This window comes from Mesitornis unicolor, unplaced genomic scaffold, assembly GCF_000695765.1.
Source record: "Mesitornis unicolor isolate BGI_N332 unplaced genomic scaffold, ASM69576v1 scaffold34994, whole genome shotgun sequence".
Lineage (NCBI taxonomy): Eukaryota > Metazoa > Chordata > Aves > Mesitornithiformes > Mesitornithidae > Mesitornis > Mesitornis unicolor.
Genome location: NW_010181342.1, coordinates 1 through 24313, shown reverse-complemented (window position 1 = coordinate 24313; position 24313 = coordinate 1). Strand labels below are relative to the sequence as shown.

General features: G+C 47.2%; 1 protein-coding gene across 1 annotated transcript; it reads left to right on the top strand.

Annotated features, from left to right (window-relative positions):
* Window positions 1-3091: 3091 nt before the first annotated feature.
* Window positions 3092-14226, top strand: LOC104534134 (ribonucleoside-diphosphate reductase subunit M2 B). Its single transcript, XM_010183399.1, has 8 exons — window positions 3092-3244; window positions 4866-4982; window positions 5904-6037; window positions 6764-6858; window positions 8882-9015; window positions 12103-12207; window positions 13302-13415; window positions 13902-14226. Exons 1-8 carry the CDS (start codon window positions 3203-3205, stop codon window positions 14052-14054), a joined length of 894 nt encoding a protein of 297 aa, XP_010181701.1. The 5' UTR covers window positions 3092-3202; the 3' UTR covers window positions 14055-14226.
* Window positions 14227-24313: the final 10087 nt, after the last annotated feature.

Here is a 24313-nt window from a genome sequence, read left to right as displayed (position 1 = left end):
GAGGCTGAGAGAGCTGGGGCTGTTCAGCCTCAAGAAGAGCAGGCTCTGGGGGATCTCATCAGCCTGCATAACTACCTGATGGAGGTAGTAAAGGAAATGGAGCCAGACTTTTCTCGGTGGTGCCCACACTGAAACACATATTGTGAAGGCAGTCAAGTGTTCGCAGAGGTTGCTCTTAGAGATTGTGTGATCTCCATCCTCAGAGATACTGAAACCTTGGCTGGACGTGGTCCTGAGCAGTCTGCTCTGGCTGACCCTGCTAGAACAGGGGTTGAACAGTGCCTGCCACCTTCAGCTCTTCGATGCATTTGGCTCATGCTGTCTGAACAGAAAGTAGCGTGTTTGCATTATAAACTGGGTGCTCTTCATTACTGCAGCGAGTGTTGACCGCTTTATGTGGCATCATGGGATTAAGGAAATGATCCAGGGTGCAGATTGAGAGCAGGAGGCATGTCAGCCTAGCGAATGTTACTGTCTCCAGCTGCCCGTACCCCGGCCCATGGGTCCAGGAAGGCAGGGCTGGGAACGTGTTGCGCTCCTTCTGTGCGAGCTGATGGCTGCTCTGAAGCCTCAGCAGCAATCAGGGCTGTGCATCTGAAATTGAATTAGAAAAGGATCTTCCGTGAATTATCAGCTGAGTTGTACCAAGACATGCACTGTGTTAACAAACAGGCTAGGTAACAAGTATGATGATGAAACTTTGGCTAAGAGGAATGGAAACCGAAATGGAGAGAGGTGGGACTGTTTGTAGCCAGAAGCTGCCTGCTTGCCAGCCTGGGAGTGCAGCCTCCCTGTGGAACTCCCCTCCACCCTCACCACTGGGGCAGGTGAGGATGGGTTGAGGGGGAGGTTCCAGTGTGGTGTAGTCTCTGTGGGCTGACCCTTCCTTTTAAAAAATACTTTGGGGTATTTTTTTAAAATTTGTAAAAAACCTGCACTGTTTTCCAGTTCTGCATGGTGGTTCTTCTCAGATCCGTGCTATCACTCTGAGTCTTTGGCTCCTGGAAGCCATCTTTCTGCTTTCCTGCCCTCAGGGCTCTCCAGGCCATGCTTTGCAGACCTTTTCTTCTCTTGCTTTTCTGTCTCACTGAATGCTGACAGTATTTCAATGTGTTGATTCCTCTCTGTGTGGCCTGTGGCATGACAGCTGTTAAAGGCCATTGGAAAAATGACCAGTGCTGCTTGTCTCAATGTTGTCTCCAGTTTTCTTGCCATACTGGAGCTTTGCTTTTCTTATGCTCCACTTCACTTCTGTACACCAGAAGTACTTTTCAAGTGATCTCCCTGCAGTGCGGGCCCTGAGTGCTGGCTTTTGAATGCCTCAGAAGCATCAAGGCTGAGGTTGGTAACTGCTAGTCTGCCTTGTTAGGCTAAAATAAGTACTTGCGGGTGGTCCCCTGGCCATGTAGAAGGGTTTTGCTGAGGACGATGCGGGGCTAACAGGGAAGACTTGTGCAGTGTTTCCATTTTCGGGGATGACAGCTGGTCCAGCAGCAGGGGGAGGTGCTGGCTGCCTGGCAGGCCCTGAGAAGCTGGGTGCCAAGGCAGGGTGCTGTCCCTGCCAGGCCCAAATTCTCCCCTGTGGTACTTCCAGTGGGTTACTGCAACCACCTTTGTGTCCTGGGAAATACAAAAGGTCTTGAACACTCATGGCCTTCAGCAGAGACTCTGCAAGGTGATGCTGGGAAATTTGTCTTGTGTAATTGAGCAATATTAAAAATATAATAAAATGGTAAAATTGTAAACCGGAATGTGCTTCCTGATGTGTTTTCTTTGGGAATCTGTGGTACACTTGCCAGCTGTACAATGTGCATGTGTGTTTGGGTTTTGTTTGTTTTCAAATGTGAGTGGAATTATTTGTTTGAGGGTTTTTTCCAAATTTAAGTAAAGGATTATGTGAGTTGGTTGCAAGCAGACTGGGTAGAGAAGGGACTTTGGCACCTCCTAGGAGGGTAGAAGCAATTCAGACCCTTCTGCTCTCCTTCCCTGCTGTGTTATACTAATACCTCGTATGCAGCCTATGGTTTGTTATCCTCCACAACAGTGCGAGTGAGATCTCAGAATCGATGCAGAAAGGTGTCCTGCTGGCCACACTTCTCATCGGTGTGAGTCCCCAGCCCTTTTGGAGAGGTTGCAGCGTGCTGTCCCGACAGCTCTTCACAGCTGTTGTCTTAGTAGGTGTGCGGTGATGTGCCTGCAGGGATGCTGTCTGCTGTTGATCCCTGGAGCAGATGTCTCCAGCTGGAGGTGAGGTGTAGGTCCTGCTCGTGGAGTGCCCTCTCCATGCTCCTCTTGACTGCCCTGTCTCCTAAATGTCAGCTGCCCCTACCTCAGCCAGGCGGGAGCCCTCTGAGGAAGAGCTGTGCCTAGGTGTTCTCTGGGAGCCTGTGCTGAGGGAGCAGGGTGTAATGGGTGACTCCAGGCAGGGGTTTTCCTGCTGCTGGAAAGACAGGCACATAGCTTCATCTTGGCACTCGAGGGACAGCCTCCAGACCTGTGCTGGTGTGTGGGCTGCCTCATGCTCACCATAGGTTTGCATACGTGAACCTCAGTGCAGAGACTCGCAGTGGCATAGGGCTGTTCCTCTCCAATACGAGATTAGTTGCTATGGTCTCGTGGCATTTTTTTGAAAGTCCATCCAGGCCCAAATGGCTTGATGTAAAGTGAATGATTTGGAGGTAACCTGGGCAGTGAGCCTTGTGGAGCTGTGCTGGATTCAGGCTGGTGACCTCGCGCGTCTCTCACCATGTGTGGTACCACAGCAGCTGGTGTCATCTCCTGGGGCCAGATTTCCTCCTTGTGCTGCAGGAAGGCTTTCTCTTTGGCACGCAGGCGTCGGGTGCTTCCTGGTGCCGGGACACCTGGGAGGGGGTGGTTGGTGCGAGCAGTGCCGGGCAGACAGGCAGAACAACTGGAGCACAGATGGAGGGAGAGGAGGCAGGTACCCCAGGGTTGGGGAGTGCGTCCACCCAAGGGGTCAGGTGAGTGTCTCTGTGACACATGTGGCTTTTGAATCACACCTTTGGGATAGGAGAAAGAGGAGGAATAAGTAACGGTGACCTTAACCAGAGCTGTGCTTTGTCTTCAGAGCTCCTCTCCGAGTGCTGCTGAAAATGGCTTGGACCCTGATGAGGAGCCTCTTCTCAGAAAAAATCCCCGCCGGTTTGTCATTTTCCCCATCCAGTACCCAGACATATGGAAAATGTATAAACAGGCTCAGGCCTCCTTTTGGACAGCAGAAGAGGTGAGCCGTGGGGCCAGTGGGTTGGCACAAGGTGCTCAAACTGGGGTCATGGAGCTTCCTTCCACACTCTACTGTGGGCTTCTGTGTTGTGTGGGTTGGAGTTAATTACATTAAACGTGAGGTGCCTGCACCAGAGCAGGGCTCCCTTCATGGGCAGTGGAAAGCAAGGTACTTCCACAGGGTCATTGAGTAGAGCTGGTTTAGGTGTTTGGTTTAGGACAGATGGAATTGTATCCTGGGGCGCTTCTCTGGATATAGAGGAAGCCTAAGTCAGACAGCTCTGATTTGTGGTCAGGTAGCTCCTGCCCTGCAGTGGTCTCTGTACCTGCAGCTAACTCCTTGGCCATGTAAGGTGTTCTGGGCAATTTAATGTGAATACTGTTCTTTAATGTTAGGCACCTCTTTTCCAGAAAGATGGTGATAATCAGGAACACTTGCTAAAAGTGCTTCTAATTGACTCCTGATTGCCCCAGTTAGGTGTTTGCCCTGCATTATAAAGCAAGGTGTAAGTTTTTTCCCAGAGTTGCTGGTTAGCCAGACCTGGGCAGCACTCAGCTCGCCATGCTTGCAGCAGTGGAGGCTTCTGAATGCTGCACTGATATGCAGAGATGACCTGCCAGCTGAGCTGGTTCCACCTCGAAGCTTCTGCAGCCTTTGCTTGTTGGTGAGCTGTGATCTGCAATTGCAGAGGAGTGAGCTGACAGCACTGGCAGGCTCTGAATAGGCCAGAAAGCGTCCTGGGATGGTGAGGAGCAGCCACCTGCAGAGGGGCTGTTCCATTGCCTGCCCTGGAGGCTTGCTGCCCCTTTGCAGTAGGGGTTGATTTAAGCCCTAAAAGAAAAGGCATTTAAACTCCTGCCTGATCAGCATTGCCCTTTAACCACATTACTGGTGCGTTTCCAGATGAACTGCAAAGTTAACTGTAAAACTGGTTTGTGTGTGTACATGTTTATACACACGCATGTCTACATGTTTAAGTTTTTAGTTGTGTTTTTTACATCTGGCTCTGCTTAACTGCTGCTGTGGTTCAGCTTGTCCCTCCAGACAAGCAAACAAACAGAAAAGGTCTATGTGAAGGAAATTGTGGTTTTCTGCCATGGCTGGAGTTCAGTCTGGTAGGTGAGAGCAGTTGCACAGCATTTGCCTTGTGCCGTTCTTTGCTGTGGTGGAGGCTGCACACCCGCCAAAGGCAGGAAGCCCCTCAGTCCGTCTCTTGGCACACCTGGGTATAGGCTTCTTGGAGTATCAAAATTTATTTCAAGTAGTGTTTATGTGTCTCAGAGTGAGCTCTGCTTATTGGTGCATGTTCATGCTCATGACAAGAAGATACTAAAGCTTTTCAAAGTTTGATTTATTTATAATTCAATAGACCCTGATTTTCATTCTATTCCAAATTACAAAAGTGTAAACTGCAAAGCAAATGTGATGTTACTGTCACAGCGGGAGACATTGGTGCTGCAGTGTGTCTGTTGTCTTTTACAGTCACACATATTTAAATTCTCTACATGTAAAGATTTGAGAACAAACACCAAAACCTCAGTTATTTGACAAGGCTGCTTCTGTTCTTACAGAATGACAAACTGAGAAGGGCAATAATGTTTCTCTTTTTTCTTTTCATTAGGTTGATTTGTCAAAGGACCTTCCTCACTGGAACAAGCTGAAAGCAGATGAAAAGTACTTTATCTCTCATGTTCTGGCATTTTTTGCAGCCAGTGATGGAATCGTAAATGAAAACTTGGTGAGAAAACTTCACAGATAACTTGGATACTTATTTTACTAGGTTATTGGCTTTTCATTTTGATTTTCTCACATTAATGCATAATGTGTACTTTCTTTTTCTTCCCATCATCTTCCTTTGCCAAGGGGAGAAGCAGCTTTTTCTGCTGGGGCCAGTGCCCAAGCTAAATTGGGTCAACTGTGGTCAGCAAGACTCCAAATAACATCACTCTTGGACACAGTTTTTCAGCTCAGCCTTCTGCTGGGCTGTGTTGATCCACATTTCTCAATGAATTAAGACGCCCGTGCTTCTTCCTGTATTTGTGTGAGATGAGAAGTAGGGAGGGATTGTGCTGTGCCATGCTCTGTATTCCTCATTTTGGTAAAACCCATTTTGCTCTCACTGAACAGCATCCTAGAATGTTTTAGGGCTGCAGGTTCTGCTGCTAAAAAGGTGGGGAAATCTTTCTGCTGAAATCGGTTTTGGGCAGCCAGATGTCTGACCACAGACTATCACTGGTGTCTGACTGCAAATGCCCTCTTTAGATCCTGAATGTCTGTAACATGTAGAAAATGTCTTATGTTGCATGAACACGTCTTAAGTCCTACTGTTTATTTTTTTAATGATGAACAAAAAGTCTGAGGCTTTGTTCTATATGAAGTGTTTACTATTGCAGTATTTTGCTGTACTTCTCCTGTGTACACGTGCCCTCATACTTCACTGCAGCTCTCTATCCAGTATGCACAGCAGATCTACTTACTTCTAGCTTGCTTTATTCTGCACCATACCTGTCCTATTGACATACCTGTGAATAAAGCAGGGGAGAACTGCTCCCACCCTTTCTCTGGGGTAGAGATCTTTTGTGTCTCCCATTAAGCTTAGAGTACTGCCACACAGGACTGGTTTTACTGCACTCATCGCCATGCTTTCTGCTTTTGGTAGGTGGCGCGTTTTAGCCAGGAGGTGCAGATCCCAGAAGCTCGCTGTTTCTATGGCTTTCAGATTCTCATTGAGAACGTTCACTCAGAGATGTACAGCTTGCTCATAGACACCTACATCAAAGATCCCCAGAAAAGGTGAGCCTCTGGATGTGTTACAGACCCATGAGAAATCCTCCACCTTGTCCAGTGGCACCGCTGTTGGCAGCAGCAGCTGTCTTCTGTCTTGTACTGACTGACTGACTGAGGGAGCTGGGGACGGTTCTGTAGACCTTTCGAGGCCTGCATGCCTGACTCCCAAAATGGAGGGAAGTATTACTGACCAACAGACTTGTGTGGGAGTGTCAGGAGGTTAATGTTTATGTAAATCTTTGATTACAGGAAAAGTGGACTACGTGAACTTGTTAAAGGTTAGACAAGCTTCTTGTGCTCCTGAGGTGCTTGCTCTCACATCAGCAAAAGATCTGCCTTGGGAAATTGAGTGCTCGTGATCCAGCTGGTGTTTCTAACATACACTAATCTATGTATTGCATCCTTTCAGCTTTTTTGTTGTCGGTGCTCTTTCATACAACATGAACTGCTTATTTTTACAGTAATGGGTTCTTTGGAGAACCCTATCACCTTTATCTGGACAGCTTCCTAGTGAAGTGCTAATACATTTGAAACAAAGCACTTTCCCTCAGAGATACCACCACGGTGATGGTCAGGCAGAACTTGGAGGTGGGAAGAGTCTCTTACTTGGGTTAGTTCAGAGCCTGGTGTAGTGGGTCCCCCTGTCTGGTAGAGTCAGCAGGGACAAGCAGGGCAGGTTTACATAAGTCACCTATTATTATTTTAATGTTTTATCTTTGTTTGCTTTTATAGAGATTTCTTATTTAATGCTATTGAAACAATGCCTTGTGTCAAGAAGAAAGCAGACTGGGCTCTGAAGTGGATTGAAGACAGAGAATCCACTTTCGGTGTGTAGCTTCTTAAGACTTGTTTCTGTGGCATGTCATAAACTGATCCTGTGGGAGTGAGCTGCATCCCTGGAACATGAAATTAAATTATCCACAGATGTTGTAGTGGCTTGTGGGTCTCTGGTTTAACTGAAGAACTAGAGGTAACTTCTGATGAGCTTGTATGTTGTTGTCTTCAGCTAAAGCAATGTAGTAATGGCAGTGCCCACTAGAATCGCATAATGAAAAATGCTTGTGGGTTTCTTTTTTTTTGTCTTTATACTGAACTAGTTTCTTCAGTTTTTGCTTGTAGACCTTGTTTTCTAGGAGTTCTCATTATTTCTTCCAGTTGACTCCTGTTTTGTACTCCAGTGTTCAGAACTGGGCAGCTGAAGTATTGCAAGTCCAGGCTTTTTCTGTGTTCATGTTCACGTAGACAAATTTGTGTGTCACATTGGCCTTTTTTTTAACAGCATGACTGAGCCTAGGATAAAAGGATTCAAAAATCATCTGTCTCTGGTGTTCCTGGTCTGCTGCTGGGACCAGGTTTGTAGTTCTTGTGTCTCGTTTCAGAGCTGGGACGGTGGCTCCGCTTCCATCAGCATGGTGCGGGGCATCCTTCCCGCTGTTCTGCCTTCAGCTTACAGTGGTGACTCTGAAGGATGTGCTGTAGCTGAAATGAATAATGGGCAGACTCTGGTGAATTTGCTAAACCGAACTCCCTCTGTACTTAGAGAAAGTGTAGGAGATGGAGAGATTCAGCCAGGTTCTTTCTGTAGCTGTATATTCTCCTGTCCTGGAGCATCCTGCTGCCTCCCCAGTCTGTCTTTGCTTGCTGTGTGTTGAGTCCCTTCTTCTTCAATGGGCTCCCAGCATTGTGGGGTGTGCCAGGAATCAGAAGGTGCCCTAACTCAAAAAGCGGTGTCCTCCCCACCCCCAAACTCCATGCCTCCTATCCAAATTTTTGTACATTTCTGCTCTTCTGTTTTTTCATCTTATTGAAAAAACTTCCCAAGTTTAAAGCACCTGGGGGGGGCCCAGGTCTCACAGCTGTGGATTATGAGCTATGGTATATGAAAGTGGCTGGCTAGATTCTTTGTTTGGTGTTTCCTTCCAGCTTGGGCACTGGGCATACACCCGGGTCTCTGCAGCTTTGGTTGAAGTCTTATGCTGAGGGTTCAGTTGCTGTATCTCCTGCTCTTTATGCTTTTTTCCTAACTTGAATTTCCTCAGAGGAGCCAGCAGATGGCATTTGCATCTCGTAGAAGTGTGACATCTGGCTATTTTGGGGTTATTTTATTTTTTAAACAAAATTCTATGCAGTTCTCACTGAGAAAAGGCACCAAAACTTAATGCAAAAGTTCTTCATGTTAAAGCATAGCCAAGGATCTTGTGAAGCTGTTTAAAATAGAGTACGTGGAATGACGTGTCTCCACCAAGCAGGTGGTGTCAGGTGGTCTTGTAGTCTGCAGAAATACAGTCCTGTAGAGAACAGGGCAAGCTGGGACCAGTAATGCTGTGCTTTCCTTGGATGAAGGGTGGGTTAACATAAATAGTTATTTGTGTTGTGATGAATTATGTTCTGTCTTCTTCCGCTCTTGTAAGAATGTGCTTTTACGTAGATTCACAACAAGCAGAAATTGAGATGTAGGGCTTTTTGTTTGGTTTGTGGAAGATCGGCTCTTCTCTTGATTTTGTCTGTTAGTTACAGCCATTCTTCTGCCTTTTAGGAGAAAGAGATAAAGGAGTACTAATGCCTTGGCCACTTTGGACAATTACATTGTTTTCCTGCTAACCTGTGGCAGCTTCAGTGGGTGCCCTGGTTCTTCGGTTCTGCTGGGGTTGCCTGTGGTTAACTGCTGTTTCGTATAGACCCTATGTGCCTTGGGATCTGCTGAAAGATGTGATGTGGTCAGATACAGCACCTGGTGCTGCAAGGGGAATTGTTCCTCTCCAGCATCGGTCTCTCTGATGCAAACGGTGCATCTTGTTGGCAAACAATACACTATTTTGTGTCTAACTGAAAATGTGCTCTGTTCAACAGGTGAGAGAGTGGTTGCCTTTGCCGCAGTTGAAGGCATCTTCTTTTCGGGTTCTTTTGCTGCTATATTTTGGCTGAAGAAGAGGGGCCTGATGCCTGGACTGACTTTCTCCAATGAACTTATTAGCAGAGATGAGGTAATGTGTCGTGTCCTACATACTGTCTGGGAAGGAAAGTGAGTTTCCAGGGGAAGGGCAGAATTATATGCATAAAGATCCCATAGTCATGCCAGAATGGGCCACTTCTGATGGTAGGGTTGAAGGGAAGGTGAAGAGAGCGGAAAGCAGTGTTTGGATAGGAACCAGTGAAAAGAGAATCCAGCAGTGAGTAGGGGATGCATTTCTGGGTGCGATGGAGCCTTTTTAATGTTGACTGGGCTGGAGGGCAAGGAGGTGGTAGGAGTCTGAGGAGGTTCTCTGCTAGCCCATGTCAGCAGCAGAGTTCCTGGTAGGACCGAGGTCCTGGTTACCTGCCAGGTAACTGCAGTCCATGCTCCCTAGAGCTTCCCTGCAGTAAGCTTTCTGCATCTGCTTTAACATCACCTCCTAGGCAGTGGAAAGAAGAGACTGTCTTTCCCGAGAGCAGTGCCCAACCCTGTTTCTGCAGTCTGATGGGGGAGCTGTAACTGCTGACATGTAGGAAGATTGGAGACCTGCAAAGGAGCAGGCTATTTCCCCACTATTTGTAAAAAGAGGAAAGAGGCAGACTTCTAGCTCTGAGTTACTAACGACCTTAAAGCCTAGGTGCTGCTATGCCCCTCAGCAGAAATACGTGTTTTTAAAGGGAGTAAACATAAATATTAACAATACCTCAATGCATAGTGTGGTCAAAAAGGTGTACTACTTGGATTTAAGGAGAAGTTGGTTTTCCTGTGCCATGAGGGGAGGCAGAGGCCTGGCTGCCCAAGGACTAGTGTGGAATTGCATGGCTCCCAACTGCAGTAGGGGCTGGCTTGGGCAAGGACCTAGTTAAGATGTGACTCTGAGCCTTGCTCTGCATTAACTTCAGTCAGGTTTAAGTGGCCTCCTTGTGCCACTCCCCATCTGCCCCCACAGCAGCCTTCTGCATCCATCACAGCTGTGGCAGGTTGCTGCAGAAGCAGCCAGTGTTGTTCCTCTCCATGTCCTTGTGTTTACTGTACAGTGATAGGATCTCCTGGGAGGGGACAGCTACAGGTCTGCATTAGGGAGAAATGCTTCTTGGCTTAAGATGTGATGTGTCTGAGGAGCTGCATGTCAGCACACTGAATGTGGCAGGCCATGTACTGACAAATACCCTTTCTTTTCACTGCTGCTTGGGCTTATGGCTGGGTCCTGTCTGCAAGGTACCACACAGCTTACGGCACTGTCAGCACTGAAGAAGTGGAAAGACCAGTTTTGTATGCAGTATAAACACACTACTGGTTTGAACTTACCAGAATTGGTCTAGAAGAATAAAGAGCTTTATCATAATGTGGGTAATTTCCATGGATTAGGTAAACTGATTTGACATCTTACAAGATGCCTTTAATTTAAAAGACACTTTTGAAGAAAGTGATATGATTGGTAAGCAAAACCAAACAGTTCTTCAGCCTTGACCTTCCTTATGTCTTCTGTTTCTGTGAGTCATCATGATCCATTTGAGCGAGGAAGTATTTGGTAGAAGGATCGCTTGCAGGGGAATGAGGTGTAAGTTCCTTTGTACAGCAATGTAACTGCACTTCTCTGCAGAGTTGAGCACCAAAAGATTGAATTTTTCTTGAGCTCTGCTGGCATAATTCCAACTGCAGAGCTGTTACGAAGGGCAAGGCTTGGTGCACACAGCACCTGCATCGAAAACCAGAAAATGCTGTTACAAAAGCAGTGACAGTAAAAAGAATGTACAATGGAAAACTACACAAACTGTTTTCTGATTCACCTGACCAGAGAAATGGTTAATGCTTACTATGTGTTTTGAGCTGCAGGCTCTGTTCCCAGGCTGTTCTTTGAGCTGGTGCATCTCTGATTCTGGCTGCTGGGAGCACCAGTCAGTGGAGCACACCAGCTCAGGTGAGAAGCCAGGCAGGTCCTACATCTTGTTGGTGATGTTGCCCTGGTCAAGGCTGCTGGAAGCCCTGCAGCAGGCAGCTAATGCTGTACCCGGAGCAGGAGTGTTTCCCAAATGTTGTTGTTTCACGGCTGTTTCGTGACCTGAAGCACAAGAATTTTGTAGCCTCTCCAATGAAGTTTTTGCTTCTTGGTTTTGTTTTGACCCTTGTTAACAACAGCACTGGATTGTCTTGTGGCCCATAGTCTGCCAAATACTTCCTGGTTTTCATTCTGGATGTGCCCTCATGGGGCTGTAATCACCACCTTGTTGTTGGGAGGAGATGGTAGCACACACAGTGCTCCTTTAGGCTAGCAGTGGTGGGTATGGCTGAAGCCAGAGGCTCAAGCTGTAGCCAGGCAAGCTCAAATAGAAACCAATGCATCTCTTGGAGCAGCTGTCTGGTACGCTCCTCAGGCTGTGAGGGATTTCTTGTCTCTTCATGTTGTCTTGTCCTGGCTGGAGGCTTCTCTGTAAATCTTGAGAATGAACACAATTTACTGGGCTCCATGCAGGATAGCTGCGTGAAGCGTGAAGGTGGGTTGAGTTGGGGCATGGTGGCCTGAAGTACTACAAACCTGTGAATGTTGTGGTAGCAAGTTCCTCACAGAAACTCAGTAACTGTACATTCTGTGGAGAGATGACTTGTTAATCTTGGATTTGGTGTCCCTAATCTGAATCTTCCTTTCTGAAAACTCTGTGAGGAGAAGCAAGGGAAGAAATGCTACTAGAAGAATTTAAAACAAGTATTTCTGTACAGGTCTCTCAAAGCAGAGAACAGGTAAACAGCCTGTGTTAACTGGCAGGTAGTTTTGCAGGTCTTGATGTAGGAGTCTTTCTGCAAAAGCATCTCTGATGAGGGACAAGGACCCAGCTGGGCTCTGTGTTGGATCCTAACAGTAGAGCAGTTCTCAAAAATATTTACCCGAGAAACAGATATGCTGAGCATTATTCTGGCATAGGTGGCATGTGTTGGATTTCAGATGTCACGAACTGGGTTGTAAACTAAATGTGGCTACTATGCATGGTAACTTCAAGACCATCAAAGAAGCAGGAGGCTAGGAAGTGTCAACCTGAATGAGGCTACCTCAAACTAAGAGCAAATTATGTGGAGGAGGGAAAAATGACTGGTTTTTTTTCATTGTTCCCTTTTATTTCAGGGTCTGCACTGTGATTTTGCTTGTCTGATGTTCCATTATTTAGTGAACAGACCGTCAGAAGAGCGTGTCCGTGAGATCATCGTTAATGCTGTTGAAATTGAGCAGGTAAGCCTGGCCATGACAGCATCACTGGCAACTCAGGACCAGTCTTATGTGCAAAAAAAAACCAATTCACTTCTAACTTTTGGGATTCCCTATTTGATACTTGGCTCAGGCCTGGATCCCTGATGTGTTAATACCATCCTTTCCCTCTTCCTTAATGGAGGAAGAGTCAGAGAGTTTCTGATTCAGTTGTCAAGCAGCTGGGAGAAGCTGAAGCTGGCAGGTGGTTTCCTCCTTAACGACAAAAAGGAAGAAAGGCTGTCTTATTTAGTGCAGAGTAGAGCAGTTCCAGTTGGAAGGGACCTGCGCCAATCATCTAGTCCAAACGTGGCTGTCTCTTACAGAAGAGTTTGTTCACCTCTGTCCTTTCAGGGTCTTTTGTCTCTCCCTACTGTGTACACACACCTGCTTGTCCTCAGGAGAAGGCAGGGTCTGTTCTGGCCACAAAACCATGTTGGGCTCCGACTTTTTCTGAGGTTGCTGTCAGGTTCTTTCACATGAGGTGCTGCCCATCTGCAACTACAAGGTTCTGCACTGCTGAGTGTTTGGCAGGATCCTACTTCACTCTTTCTTTTCTGTTGTCATCTAACTACTGTGATGGTGATGAATATCCCAGCTTTGCCTCACAACACTGACAAATACCGCATCGGTGCCTAAACGTGTACATGGCTGGGCTCAGCACACATATCTATCACTATCTTCTCTGATCTCTTGTTCTATAATGGCTGGAAGCCAAGGAAAACTGGAGATTTCTGGATCTATTCCTGCTCCCGCTGGTATGCTCTGGAGGTTTTATTGAACTTGGAGCTCAGACCTACAGTGAAGCTTGCGGGGGTAGAGGAAGGCAGATGAGAGGGACAGTAATACAAATTCTTGTACCTTTTCCAGAAAAACATGCTAAAAATAGAGGAAGATGCAAACAACTACTGAAAACAGGAGACACTTGTTGAATTTAGTGATACAAGTTATTTATTCAGACAACTGCTTGGGGAGCCTGGAATATCACAAATTGTGTTACTGTGAAACACAAGTGTCTTCTCTTCTTTTCCCTTCCTAAATTTCATTTCTCTAAATGTCATCTGTATTTTAACTTCTAGGAGTTTCTAACAGAGGCATTACCTGTAGGTCTCATTGGAATGAATTGCACTTTGATGAAACAATATATTGAATTTGTCGCAGACCGGTTACTGATGGAGCTTGGGTTCTCAAAGGTGAGAGATGCAATTGCCTGAAATTCTGGACTGTGAGGACAGCCCAGGTAATCTGGCAGCATGGAGTGCTCTCTTCATGTGCCTGGGAGCAGGTCATTTCTAGCGCTTGTACTTTCCGTGAGTGACAGCCAAAACCACAGCATTAATACATATGCTTCACTCTTTTTAAAAGAGCAAGAACAATTTGGGCCATGGTTTCCCTTCAGCTGCTCTGCAGGTTTGCAATGGGAAACTTATGCTGTGCTCAAGTGCTGCAGTCCTTGAGGGATGATAAGCACCTTGCAGGGATGAACTTCATTCACCATGGACCAAACTCCTGGGGAGTGACAGCAATGAGTTTGCTTAGGTGGGTGTCCATAGGTTCTATGGCATGTTACAGCAAGGAATGGTCTAGTTTGAAAGGGTTTGGCTGTTTTGTTTGTTGGGATTTTTTAAAGCATTGTTGCCCTATCAAAATCACCAGTGTAACATGTTTCCCTTCCCCAGGTGTTTCATGCAGAAAACCCTTTTGATTTCATGGAGAATATTTCTCTGGAAGGAAAAACAAATTTCTTTGAGAAGCGGGTGTCAGAATATCAGCGTTTTGCTGTTATGGCAGAAACAATGGACAATGTCTTCACTCTGGATGCAGATTTTTGATAACTTGGCAAGTGAACGGTGACTGTTTCCCTCGCCCCATCTCACTTTCTGCTGTGAAGTTTTATTCATTTCCTCCTCTGGAATTGGAGTCTGCTGGGATTTTTTTCCTGGATTTTCATGTTTTTTGTCTGAGGAGTAAATATATTAATTTTATGTCATTTAAAAAAAAAACAGAGTCCTTTTTAAAAAATTATATTGTTTTTTAAAAGGATGGCCTTTTTAAGATTCCCTTGACTTATCTACTGTGACTGCTGTCTTTAAAAATGACCTGGATACTACTACATTTTTAAGACTTTGGTAGTGTTTTAAGAAAGCAAACTGCATTTTTACCTCATGTTATGGTATTTTAATCTGAAAACCAGATGAGGTATCACTTTATATATATATATGTTGCTATAAATTATTTTCATGGTTTCTATTTTCATGTTTATAGATTTTGTCTAGAGTAAAAGCTCTTCCCTTTTGTCCTGCTGGAGATAGAGTAATAAGTGAATGTGGGAAGACAGTAATAAGGTATGAATTATAAAATTGTATTAAACCCAGGGATCCAGGTTGAGCTCCACATTAGCTTGGGTTCTGTCTGAAAACATTTGTATTCTGGTTGCAAACCCGATGGCTGTTGGTAGGAGTTTAAATCAAATACATGTGGTTTTTGTCTTGCAGCTGTTGAGCAGGTCAGTGGACTCTGAGTGGTCTTTGAAAATGCAAGCCTGTAAATAGTGGAGGAAAACCACATCCTGTAGCTGTTTGGCTTGTGTTGCCTGTTTCTCCCTGTGTCTCTGAAAAAGTGCCTTATCAAGCAGTCTGTAGTTGTGCTGGAACAGCCGACTCTGAGCATTGTCTCTCCCCTCTGTTGTGCTGGGTGGTTTGATACTCTCCCCTTCTGTTTCACTCATGCGCTGATGGGGTGGGAAGGCATAGCATTGCAAAAGATTATCCCTTGAGGTGCTACAAATGTACTGCTTGGGTTGTAAGGAAGCACCAATATTGTGGGAAGGTACTTCAAGTTGCATGTTTAATGTGAACCATTGGAACAACTGTCACAGAAGTGCTTCTGGAGGAAGGTATTAAACATTTTAAAAACAAATCTTGAGGCAGTATGGGTTAGCAGCATCTTACAAAGGACTGCTCTTGGGCTTTTGGTGTGTTCCAGTGTGTGCCTGAAAACTTCTTTTAATTTCTTGCTGTCATATGCAGAGAACGGAGCAATTGGAGAGTGGTTAACATGCTGCAGTGGTACTTGAGGTGGAAAGAACACTCTTCCCTTGTAGGTGGATTATTTTCAAATAGAAGTGCTTATTTTTTTCAAAGGTGAAGTGAATGTACATGAGCTAGACAAAGGGTTCTACTTTATTAAACCCAAGCATTTTTTGCATAATGTCCAGCAATTTGCGTAAGAGCATTTATAAGTTTTTCTTATTGCCGCAGACATCTTGTGCTGCTTTCAATACGCCTGGTGTGAGATGAGCCGACAGTCCAGGGCTATTGGTGATGGGGTGGTATAAATGTTGTTTTCCTGCCAGCCCGAATCAGCCGTAGCCCTGGGCACCTGAGTTCCATGAAACAGGGCCACTGCCTTAGCCATAGTCCTCAGTGATCAATTGTCCCTGGTGTAAATAAATATAAGCAACAGATCTGACTCTTTCTGTTTGGTCTCAGTGAAAGATCATGAGTGTATAATGAGCACTAGGACAGCGCGTTTTTTGCTAGAGAAGAGCCTGCTTGACTTGCATCATACGGTACCTGGGTAGAGCAAAGGGAGTATGGAGAATGCAGCATAAAGCTGAAACTGATGTGTCCTGCAACTGCAAGAGAGCTATGGACTGAGAAAATCCAGCACCTTTTGGAAATACTGTGTTGATGGGGGAAAGCGATAAAATGTTGTAAATGGGTCTGTTGTTGGAGGAACGGAACCTATTTTTATGTCACTAAAAGTACTAAGAAGCATTTGTTTTGAGTGTTGTGAGTTAAGATGAGAGTATACAGAATATCCAAATACCAAATTGCTATGTGCTCAGGTTCTGTAAATGTATATGAGACACCAAAGTCTGGTACAATAGCCCCCACTCCATTTGTGTGTAAAAGAGATGTGTAGTTTCAATAAAAATTGAACATGGAAAGAAGCATGCCTTTGTTTGCTGGTTACATGCTTCTTGTGAAATTTAAAATGACAAAATTGGGCTGTGCCAGAGTAAGCCAGTGTTCACAGCTTTTGGGTTGTGGGAGAAAGTTACGAGTGCTCCGTACGCTGTCTTGGCTTTGTGGGCTCTCGATGTTTCTTGTTCGTGCGAGTAGGGTTTGCAGTCTAGGAAGCAGACAAGGTTTTAAAATTATTTTTTAATTTTCTGAGCTAAGGAGAAATCTCTTGGCAGTCCCTTAGATTCAAAGAAGAAAGACTCTAGAAAGGTAATTCAGCAGGTGGTATCTGGGCTGTGCCTGGGCACAGCTGTGTTGGGGTTCAGCCCCTAAGCTGGGGCCAGCCAGGCCCACCTGCAGCCAAGCACTGGACACCAGGGTCTCAGCTGACACAGGCTCACACCTGATGGCATCTGTGTCCTCGGGGGTGTCCACTCAAAAGTCCCTGGTGCCCCTTTGTGCCTCCTTGAGACAGGCATGCAGGACACAAGGGCCCTTCCTCTCCCACCAGTGCTGAGTCGTGGGCAGAAACCATGTCCCTCTGAGGGCTCTGGTGGACAAGCTGGGTCTGGCTCTGCATGTCTCATGCTGTGGCCATTGCGCTTAAGAAAGCATGGTAGGGATGTGTGTGGGAGAGAAGTTGTGATGCATCCCTTCAGTAATTAGTCTGTGTGCTCTGGGTTGGAGTCCAAGGCTGGTGCATAACTCCCATTATAGCCAGCGGGACAGAGAAGGTGCTTCTGGAGGGGTTCGCCTTACGGTGAGGGATATGTCTGCAGTGGGCAGGTAAGCAGAAACCTGTCTCAGGGGGCTGCAAGAGGAGCTGAGACTCATGGGTAGAATCCCAACTTTTAACATGCAAAACTAGCTCCCGCTGTTCTCATTCAAGCAGACACGTGTGTCCTAGCAAAACCCACGACTTGGTGAGCAGCAGCCACAAGTGGCCAGCGTGTTCCTAGCCCTGCTCTCCCATCATGAAACCACTGTGGGTCAGTGACCATTCCCAGTCCTTGCTGGGGAGGAAAATAAAGTGGATGAAGACATCGCTCTCTGTGTTTCTTGCCAGCTCCGAGGCTTGTGTTACTGGACTGGTAAGATTTTTGCTGCAGATGAGGCCGCCGTGTGCATGGCAGTGCACTTGGAGCTGTGGCCAGACCCCAGATGGCTGGCACCGCGCTAATCTAATTCTGCCACCTTTCTCATCCTTGCCTTTGAACGTGGTTAAACAGCAAATCTGGCCTCCCTTGTCCTCCCCGGCTGTCAGAGGAGCACCTTCCTTCCAGCCCTTCAGAGATGTTCCGGGCTGTTTTTCCTTCTGGTGGAGCCCTTGAGTCAGCAAATAGTGCTGTGTCTGCCACTGAGTTCTCTAGAGCTCCTTCTGGGAGAGAAACAGTCACCAGAGATGCTGGTATGTTAATATTTCGAGTAACCGAGTATGTTTGCCAGGAGGATGCTTGTGCGGCCGGGGACAGCTCTCTGCACTGCACTCTGAATACGCAGCTATAAACTATGTGTGTGCACTGATGTTCACGTCTGTACACAGAGACATAGGCACTGCACATACGCAGAAGCAGAGTTGAGGGGAGAAGCCTCTGAATGTAAGGTTTTAGCAAACCCTGTCCCCGGAGCGGAAAGGTGAGATGGACACTGCAATTTTGCTATTAGGAGCCGCTATTCCTTGTTTGCCGGCGGCTGCCTGCTGCTGCCACACTCCTCACTGCCTGGGCACAGATGATGACAGCGGCACAGCCGGAGGCTTCTCCCATCTCATCGTACTCAATCTGACTGGCCTAGCTGTGAGGCCAGAGCTGTGCTTTGCTAACCAAAATAATAAGCTAAGGTTTTTTACAGCGTAAAATAGAGATGCATCTCAGGAATGGCTGTGTTGGGCCAGTGTGGAGCACACATGCCTGCTTTGAAGAACAGTAACTTTAGTTTTTGGCTGGTTGAGCGTAGCTACATGGACGGGCTTGGGAAGTCCTTGTTGCTTTTTGACACTTCTAATGAAATAAAAGAGGATTTGTGAATGACAGACGTGAGACTTCTATAACAGGCAGTGGTGCTCCCAATATTGCAGCTTCTTGCTGAGCTCTGCTGACTGGGGGCTCCTGCTCTGCAGATCGTTCTTCCCAAACCTGCTTGAAGGGCTTACCTGGGAAACCTCCTTTCCCTGGGACTGCTGCTGCTTTGCATGCACCATTCATCACTGCATTGGCTCTAGTGTGGCTGCTGGTGGGTTTGTGGGGACAAATCTGTATCATCAATCCCTTTTTTTTGCTGTAGTACACAGTTTGGTTAATGTTATGCTGGGAATGGCCCTGGGCAGCTGCTGCAGCAGCATCTGTAGTAAGCTCGTAGTACAAAGAGAGGAGAGCTGTCACAGCAAACTGCATGGGCCAGCCTGGCATCAATGGTGAGGTGTTGACTCCTCCATGGGGACAGGCCACATTTGGGCCTTGGTGGTGCCTGTTCCTTTTGCAAGTGCCACTTGCTGCAGAGGCAGGAGGAGGTCATCACCAACAGATTATGAAAAGGGATTTCACCGGGGGGACTGACTTTGGCTCCTGTCCCTCTGGTGCCCAGTGAATGTCAGAAAAAAATCTGTGCTGTGCACAGCAGCTGCTGGATGGCTTACTCTGTGATCTGCTCAAAGCCTGTCCCTGCAAACCCCTCCTAAATGTCACACCACAACTCTGACTTGGTGGCTACACAGAGAAACAAAGCTGCTGGGTTGCCGTAAGCAGCTCTGCATGGAGGCCTCTCTGCCTGCTCTGCATGGTGGCTGCTGTGGTGATGCCGTGACCTTTCGGCCATGGCTCAGGCCAAAGTCCTGCCCACCTTGGACTTGGCTCTCGCTGAGCCCTGTGGAGAGCCCGGTGTGCAGCCACCAGTGGCAGAGGAAAGGTCTGCAGCAAAGCACGGGGCTGACAAACCAGGGGCAGATGCTGACAAGAACCATGTTTTCTCACCCCAGCTTGGAGTCGGAACAGGCTGTGTGCTCATGTGGCTGGTGCCATTTTTGGGGCTTTTCTCCAAGCCCCTCAAACAAGGTCCTGTCTCAAATCATCCATAAGTTATTCCTATTAGTAAGCTTTCCAAATCATGCTGCAGGCTCTGGGTAAACAGCAGAGTAGTTGGTGGGATTTTTTTTCTTGTCAGTTGGCAGATCCAGGAAAAGTGTTAAGAACAAGTCTCAATGTGCAGATAGTTTTTACTCATCTGATGAAAGCCTCTGGCACCACAAACAAACTTGAGAGCTGCAGGAAAAGTTTGAGTGCCCGTCACTATTTCTTAGTCTATGGACATGGGTGAGAAGAAATGTTCAGGTGGTTTTACAAGGAAATGCAAGGATCCTTTCCATAGCTGGTGGCCTTACAACGCAAGAGGTTGTTCAGGCTCTCCACCCGTGCTGTGTCAGCGCAGGTCTGTTACCAAGCAGCCTGTCCGGGGCCCATTGCAGGCTGACGGTGGTCATCTTCAATGTGGGGCATCTCCAGAGTGGACTGGGCTGGTTTGCTGCTTGCACAGGCAGTTTTGAACAACGAATTGAAGGCAGATTGAGGTCTCCTGGGAGACTGGGACCACTCAGAGAAGGGCTGGGGGATCCTGAGGGAGGTGACGTGCCTTGGGTAGGAAAAATATGACAGGTAAAAGATGTGCTGGGGACAGTGGGAGTGACACCCCGTTCACTGGATTTCAGTGTTTGTCTGACAAAACTGCTCATCGTACACATTGTGTCCTGCAGTCACTTTCCTGATGGCATCATCACCCTGACTCTGGGGGACTGAACCCGATAGTGAACAGCACCAATATTGACTAGTAAACATCCAGTAGCAGTACTGAGTAATACTACTGGTGCTACCACCTGCTCAAGTGGAAGTCATGGTAGAAGCAGCTTTGGGTGGCTGGAAAATAGTGCTGGGAAAATTTACTGCCAGTGCTAAACCTGAGGAGGCTGGAGCAGACCTGAGGTAGGCCTGAGACCTTCAGCCCCACCATGGCTGTCGCCACTCTGAACTTGGCATTGGCATTAGCAAAGGCCTGAGATCCCTCTGCTCTGAGCCACAACCCCATTCAGTGGAGAGACCCTCGTTCCCCAAAGCAGGGTCAGTGCATGTGGGCAGGTCCAGGTCGATGCAGGACACAGAAGGCTTTTAGATCCCATCGCTGAGATCATTTACTGTTTTGGAAAAAATATACTATTCTCTACCAAACTGAGGGTTTCATTGCTAGTTCTGTAGCATTTAAAAGCATTTTTGTGGGACTTTGCTGGTTTATTTGCTACTGAGTTAATTTTTTCTGAGCACAAACTTGCTTTGTAGTGTCCTGTTCCTCATGGCATGGAGCAGGACCTAGGGTCTCCTTTGGGAGAGTGACAGCTGTGGGGCAGCTCCTCCAAACCAGAGCTACATCCAGGGACTTCTCAGCCACCTTTTGATGCATGGAAACTCCCCCAGAATTCTCTTGGACATTTCAGCTCTGCAGGTAGGAGGAAACCTGAGTTGCTGGGGCTGTGGGGGAGAGCAGGCTTTAAATGAGGGTTCAGGAAAGCAGGGGGTTTTCTTTGAAATGTGTCTGAGCTAGTGAGTTCCTTTTGTCTCTCTAGCTATGGACAAGAGTTTCTGTTGACGAATTGAAGCCAGGTTAGTGAGTGAAGGTTGATTAAATCTTGGTTGCTGGGTCCCAGGGCAGCAGGGCATGATAAAACCCATGGTACAAGGACCACTGGTGTGGAGCTGTAATAGCAAGCATTTCTGCCAGATGAGGAGAGGCTTGTCTATCAGTTATTGATTTCTTTTTTCTTTCAATTTGAAGGGAAATAGAGTTGAATTACAGCCTATTAGGCTGACTGGAGAACTGACTGTTTTTACTGAATGACTTCATTCAAAGCCTGTGTGATTGCCTGCTCCAGAGACCTGTGTTGTGATAAGCTCTGGCAGAGCTCCTGCTCCCCCATACCCTCCTTTGCCAGTTTACTCATCCCTCCGTGGGCTGATGGGACCATGTGTGGAGGGGGATTGCAGCTGCATCCAACAGCCAGTCCTGTATGTGCCACGTGTTTGGATGAACACCTTGGAAAAAGCATGTCTTTGCTCATTTCTCCAAGATTCTCCTTGTTAAAAGCCCCTTCAGTGCAGTTGGGCCAATCTGCTTAACTCTTCTTGTTAGCTGAGCAGGGCATAAGGCCCGAAAATGCTTTCCCAGCTTCTGCCACACTGAGTGGGGTTTGAAGGCAAAGCAAGGGCACCTGCCCTGGGACCCACCTTGGAGAGGACAGCAGTTGATTGGTACTGCAAGGCAGAGGTGTGAGCTGCTGAGTCTCCCTCTTCACTCCCTTGGTCCTCCTGAGCTCCAAGGCAGCACTCACATCCATGGGATGCCCATCCTGCATCCAGCGCAGGGGGGATGTTTTATGGCTTCTGAAGGCTTCTGAGGCCAGACAAAACTCATGGGGAAACACTGTGTGTGGCTGCTGACATAAATGCAGATGTTTTCATGCTAGGACATGGCATACTGCAATGTCTGTTTGCAGCAGAAAATCACTGGATAGGCATTCCTCTGTATAACTGAAAAAATAATTATATTTTTAACTCTTTTTTCAATTTTTTTTTCCCACTGTGTAGTTTTATACACCTTGGGCACATTAGATTTACATGCTTTAAAAACATGAGATTCTTGACAGGTGTGTTAAAGCTCTTCTGTCACTTATAATACTAATCTATGTGTACTCACAGTGCCACAGCACTTTGCGATATGACACCTGCATAAGCAAATCTCTTTCCCACCTCCATTAGATGTAAGTGGCAGCATTAGCACATGCTGATTGTATTTTAAGCTCAAATGGTCTTACCCAAAGCCTGTGAAACAGAGAGCAATTGCTGCCACTTCCGTTTCCTTTGTGTCATGGCCACTAATTTATTTCCCTGTTACTGCTGAGTGTAGGTTCAAATTAACAGGGTCTGGTTATTCTCACATGAACCACACAAAAAGGCTGATTTTTGCCCAGGAGTAGGTGAGCGTTTTTTTTTCCCAGACATTTATTCTGGTTTGTGGGGCTGAAAAACTGAAGTTTACCACAATTACACGTGCTTCAGTGATGTCCAGCAGGAGCGCTGCTTGTGCAGAAGGGTGGCTGTGGCTGGGTGAGGAGCACTTGCCATATTACTTAAACTTCAAGCATGGGAAGGCAGATTCTCAACTAGGATACTGCAGAACAGAGCGACTGGAAGCATTTGACCCAGTCAGTACCTGGTGGATGTGAAGCTGGAAATGTGGCTTTGATGTGACAAGCACCTATAGAATCCCTTTTTTTTTCCTCTTTCTGCTTAAAGTAATACATACATGCAGGTGGGGTGGAGAATTAGCTGGGATGAAGGTGTGGTTTGTACAATGTTGGACAGGTACTTACCTTTCTCGAGGGCCAGTAGTGTTTCAGAGTACACCAGAACAAACACCCATTAAAAAAACCAGCAAACAAAACAAAAACAAACACTCCACCACCCCCAGCAACCAAAAACCCAGAAACCCAGGAGGATGCAGCTGATCGGCACAAAGTGCTGGGCCCTGGACGCTGCTGTGTCATGCTGTGCTGTGCTGGTGGGATCCAGCCCTGCAAGCGCAGGCCCCTTCCTACACAGCCTGGTGCCTGCGAGAGGGGAAGAGTGGGCAAAGATTGCCAGGGGGCTTGGCATTGCTGGCTTAAACAGCATTAATTTATTTCCCAATGGCCACCCTGAAGACCTTATCTGAAGCTAATGAATTGTCAGCAGCAGCTGTACTAATTTTATCACAGCTGCCTGCCTGGTTCTTGCCATGAAAGGCAAGAACACCAGACCATGACAGAGTGAGAGATTTTGGTTTAGGGGGAGCTAATGCCTCCAGGGATATGTCTGTCTCTGCAGGGAAGGCTGGCTGCCAGCAACCCTGGCCCCAGTGTGACCATGGCAGCTCGGGCTGGAGGCAGCTGGAGATGTTTTTGGGAAGGAAGGTTTAGGCCCTAAACCATGACAGGAGCTCGCTTTCCCTGTGCTCACAGCTGCCCTTCCCTACCGCCCCCTTGGAGGGGCCTGCACCACAGCCCAGAGCTCCCTCAATCAAAAGCCCTGTGGGAAATCTCAGGCACATAATTCTCAGTTCCTGGGGCCATTTCCAAGCACATTTACAGGCTCATAAACTATCTGAGAGTTTTTTTAGATTAGCCAATAAACCTTTCAGGAGTGAAACGTGATTCCACCTGCAAAGGGTGCGTTCAATTAACAGCGCACTGCTAGATAAGTGTGGTTGCCTGCACAGGCCTATAAATAGAGGCAAGCAACGCAGGCTGGAAAGTGCCCGCAGGGTTACCTAGTGGGCTCCATTACTTGTGCTTACCCCAGTGTGTTCCTGGAGGGGTGCAAGGATGAGGACAGTGTGTCTGGGAAGCACACACACATCTGTGAGACAGCCACAGCAAGCACTGGGATCTGCAGAAGCTCTATGCTATGCCTTAGTCTGCCGGGACGAGTGTGTGTCATTTACTGTCTTCCTTTTCACATGTGCGGTGAGAGGCAGAATGAGAGGATCATGCAGAAGGCAAATTTACTTTACAAAATTAAAAATAAACCTCAGCCCCCTGCTCAGCTGTTCTCTGGCATCCACTCCTACGTAGTTGGAGCATCTCCTGTGACTCTCCGTCAATGATTGATGGGTTATTTTTCCCAGGGACGCTGGCCTGCATGATGTGGCACCCTCCTGCGCGGAGGTGGCTGCCAGCTGCTCTGGGGTGCTGGCGGCTCCTTCTGCTCAGGGGCTGGCACAGCCGGCAATGAGTCGTGCCCATGGGAGGGAAATGCCACAGAGAAACCTGGCATCTCCTTCAACCCCTCCAGCAGGGTTCCCTGCTTCTGCCCCGGATGGAAATCAGCCCCTCATCCCAATAGCTGACCCTTCTTGCCCACCTTCAGCTGCTTTGGGGCCACTAAATTATTTCCTTGAAGAAGAGCACTCACTTTCTTCCCTTGAGGAAGCAGATGGGTGCCATTGCACCAGGGCATTTACAAACCACTTTTTGCTTCAGAGGGGCACAAGGCCATAAATGCTGTGGTGAATGGAACTAAATGCAGTTGGTGACCAGTCACAAGTGG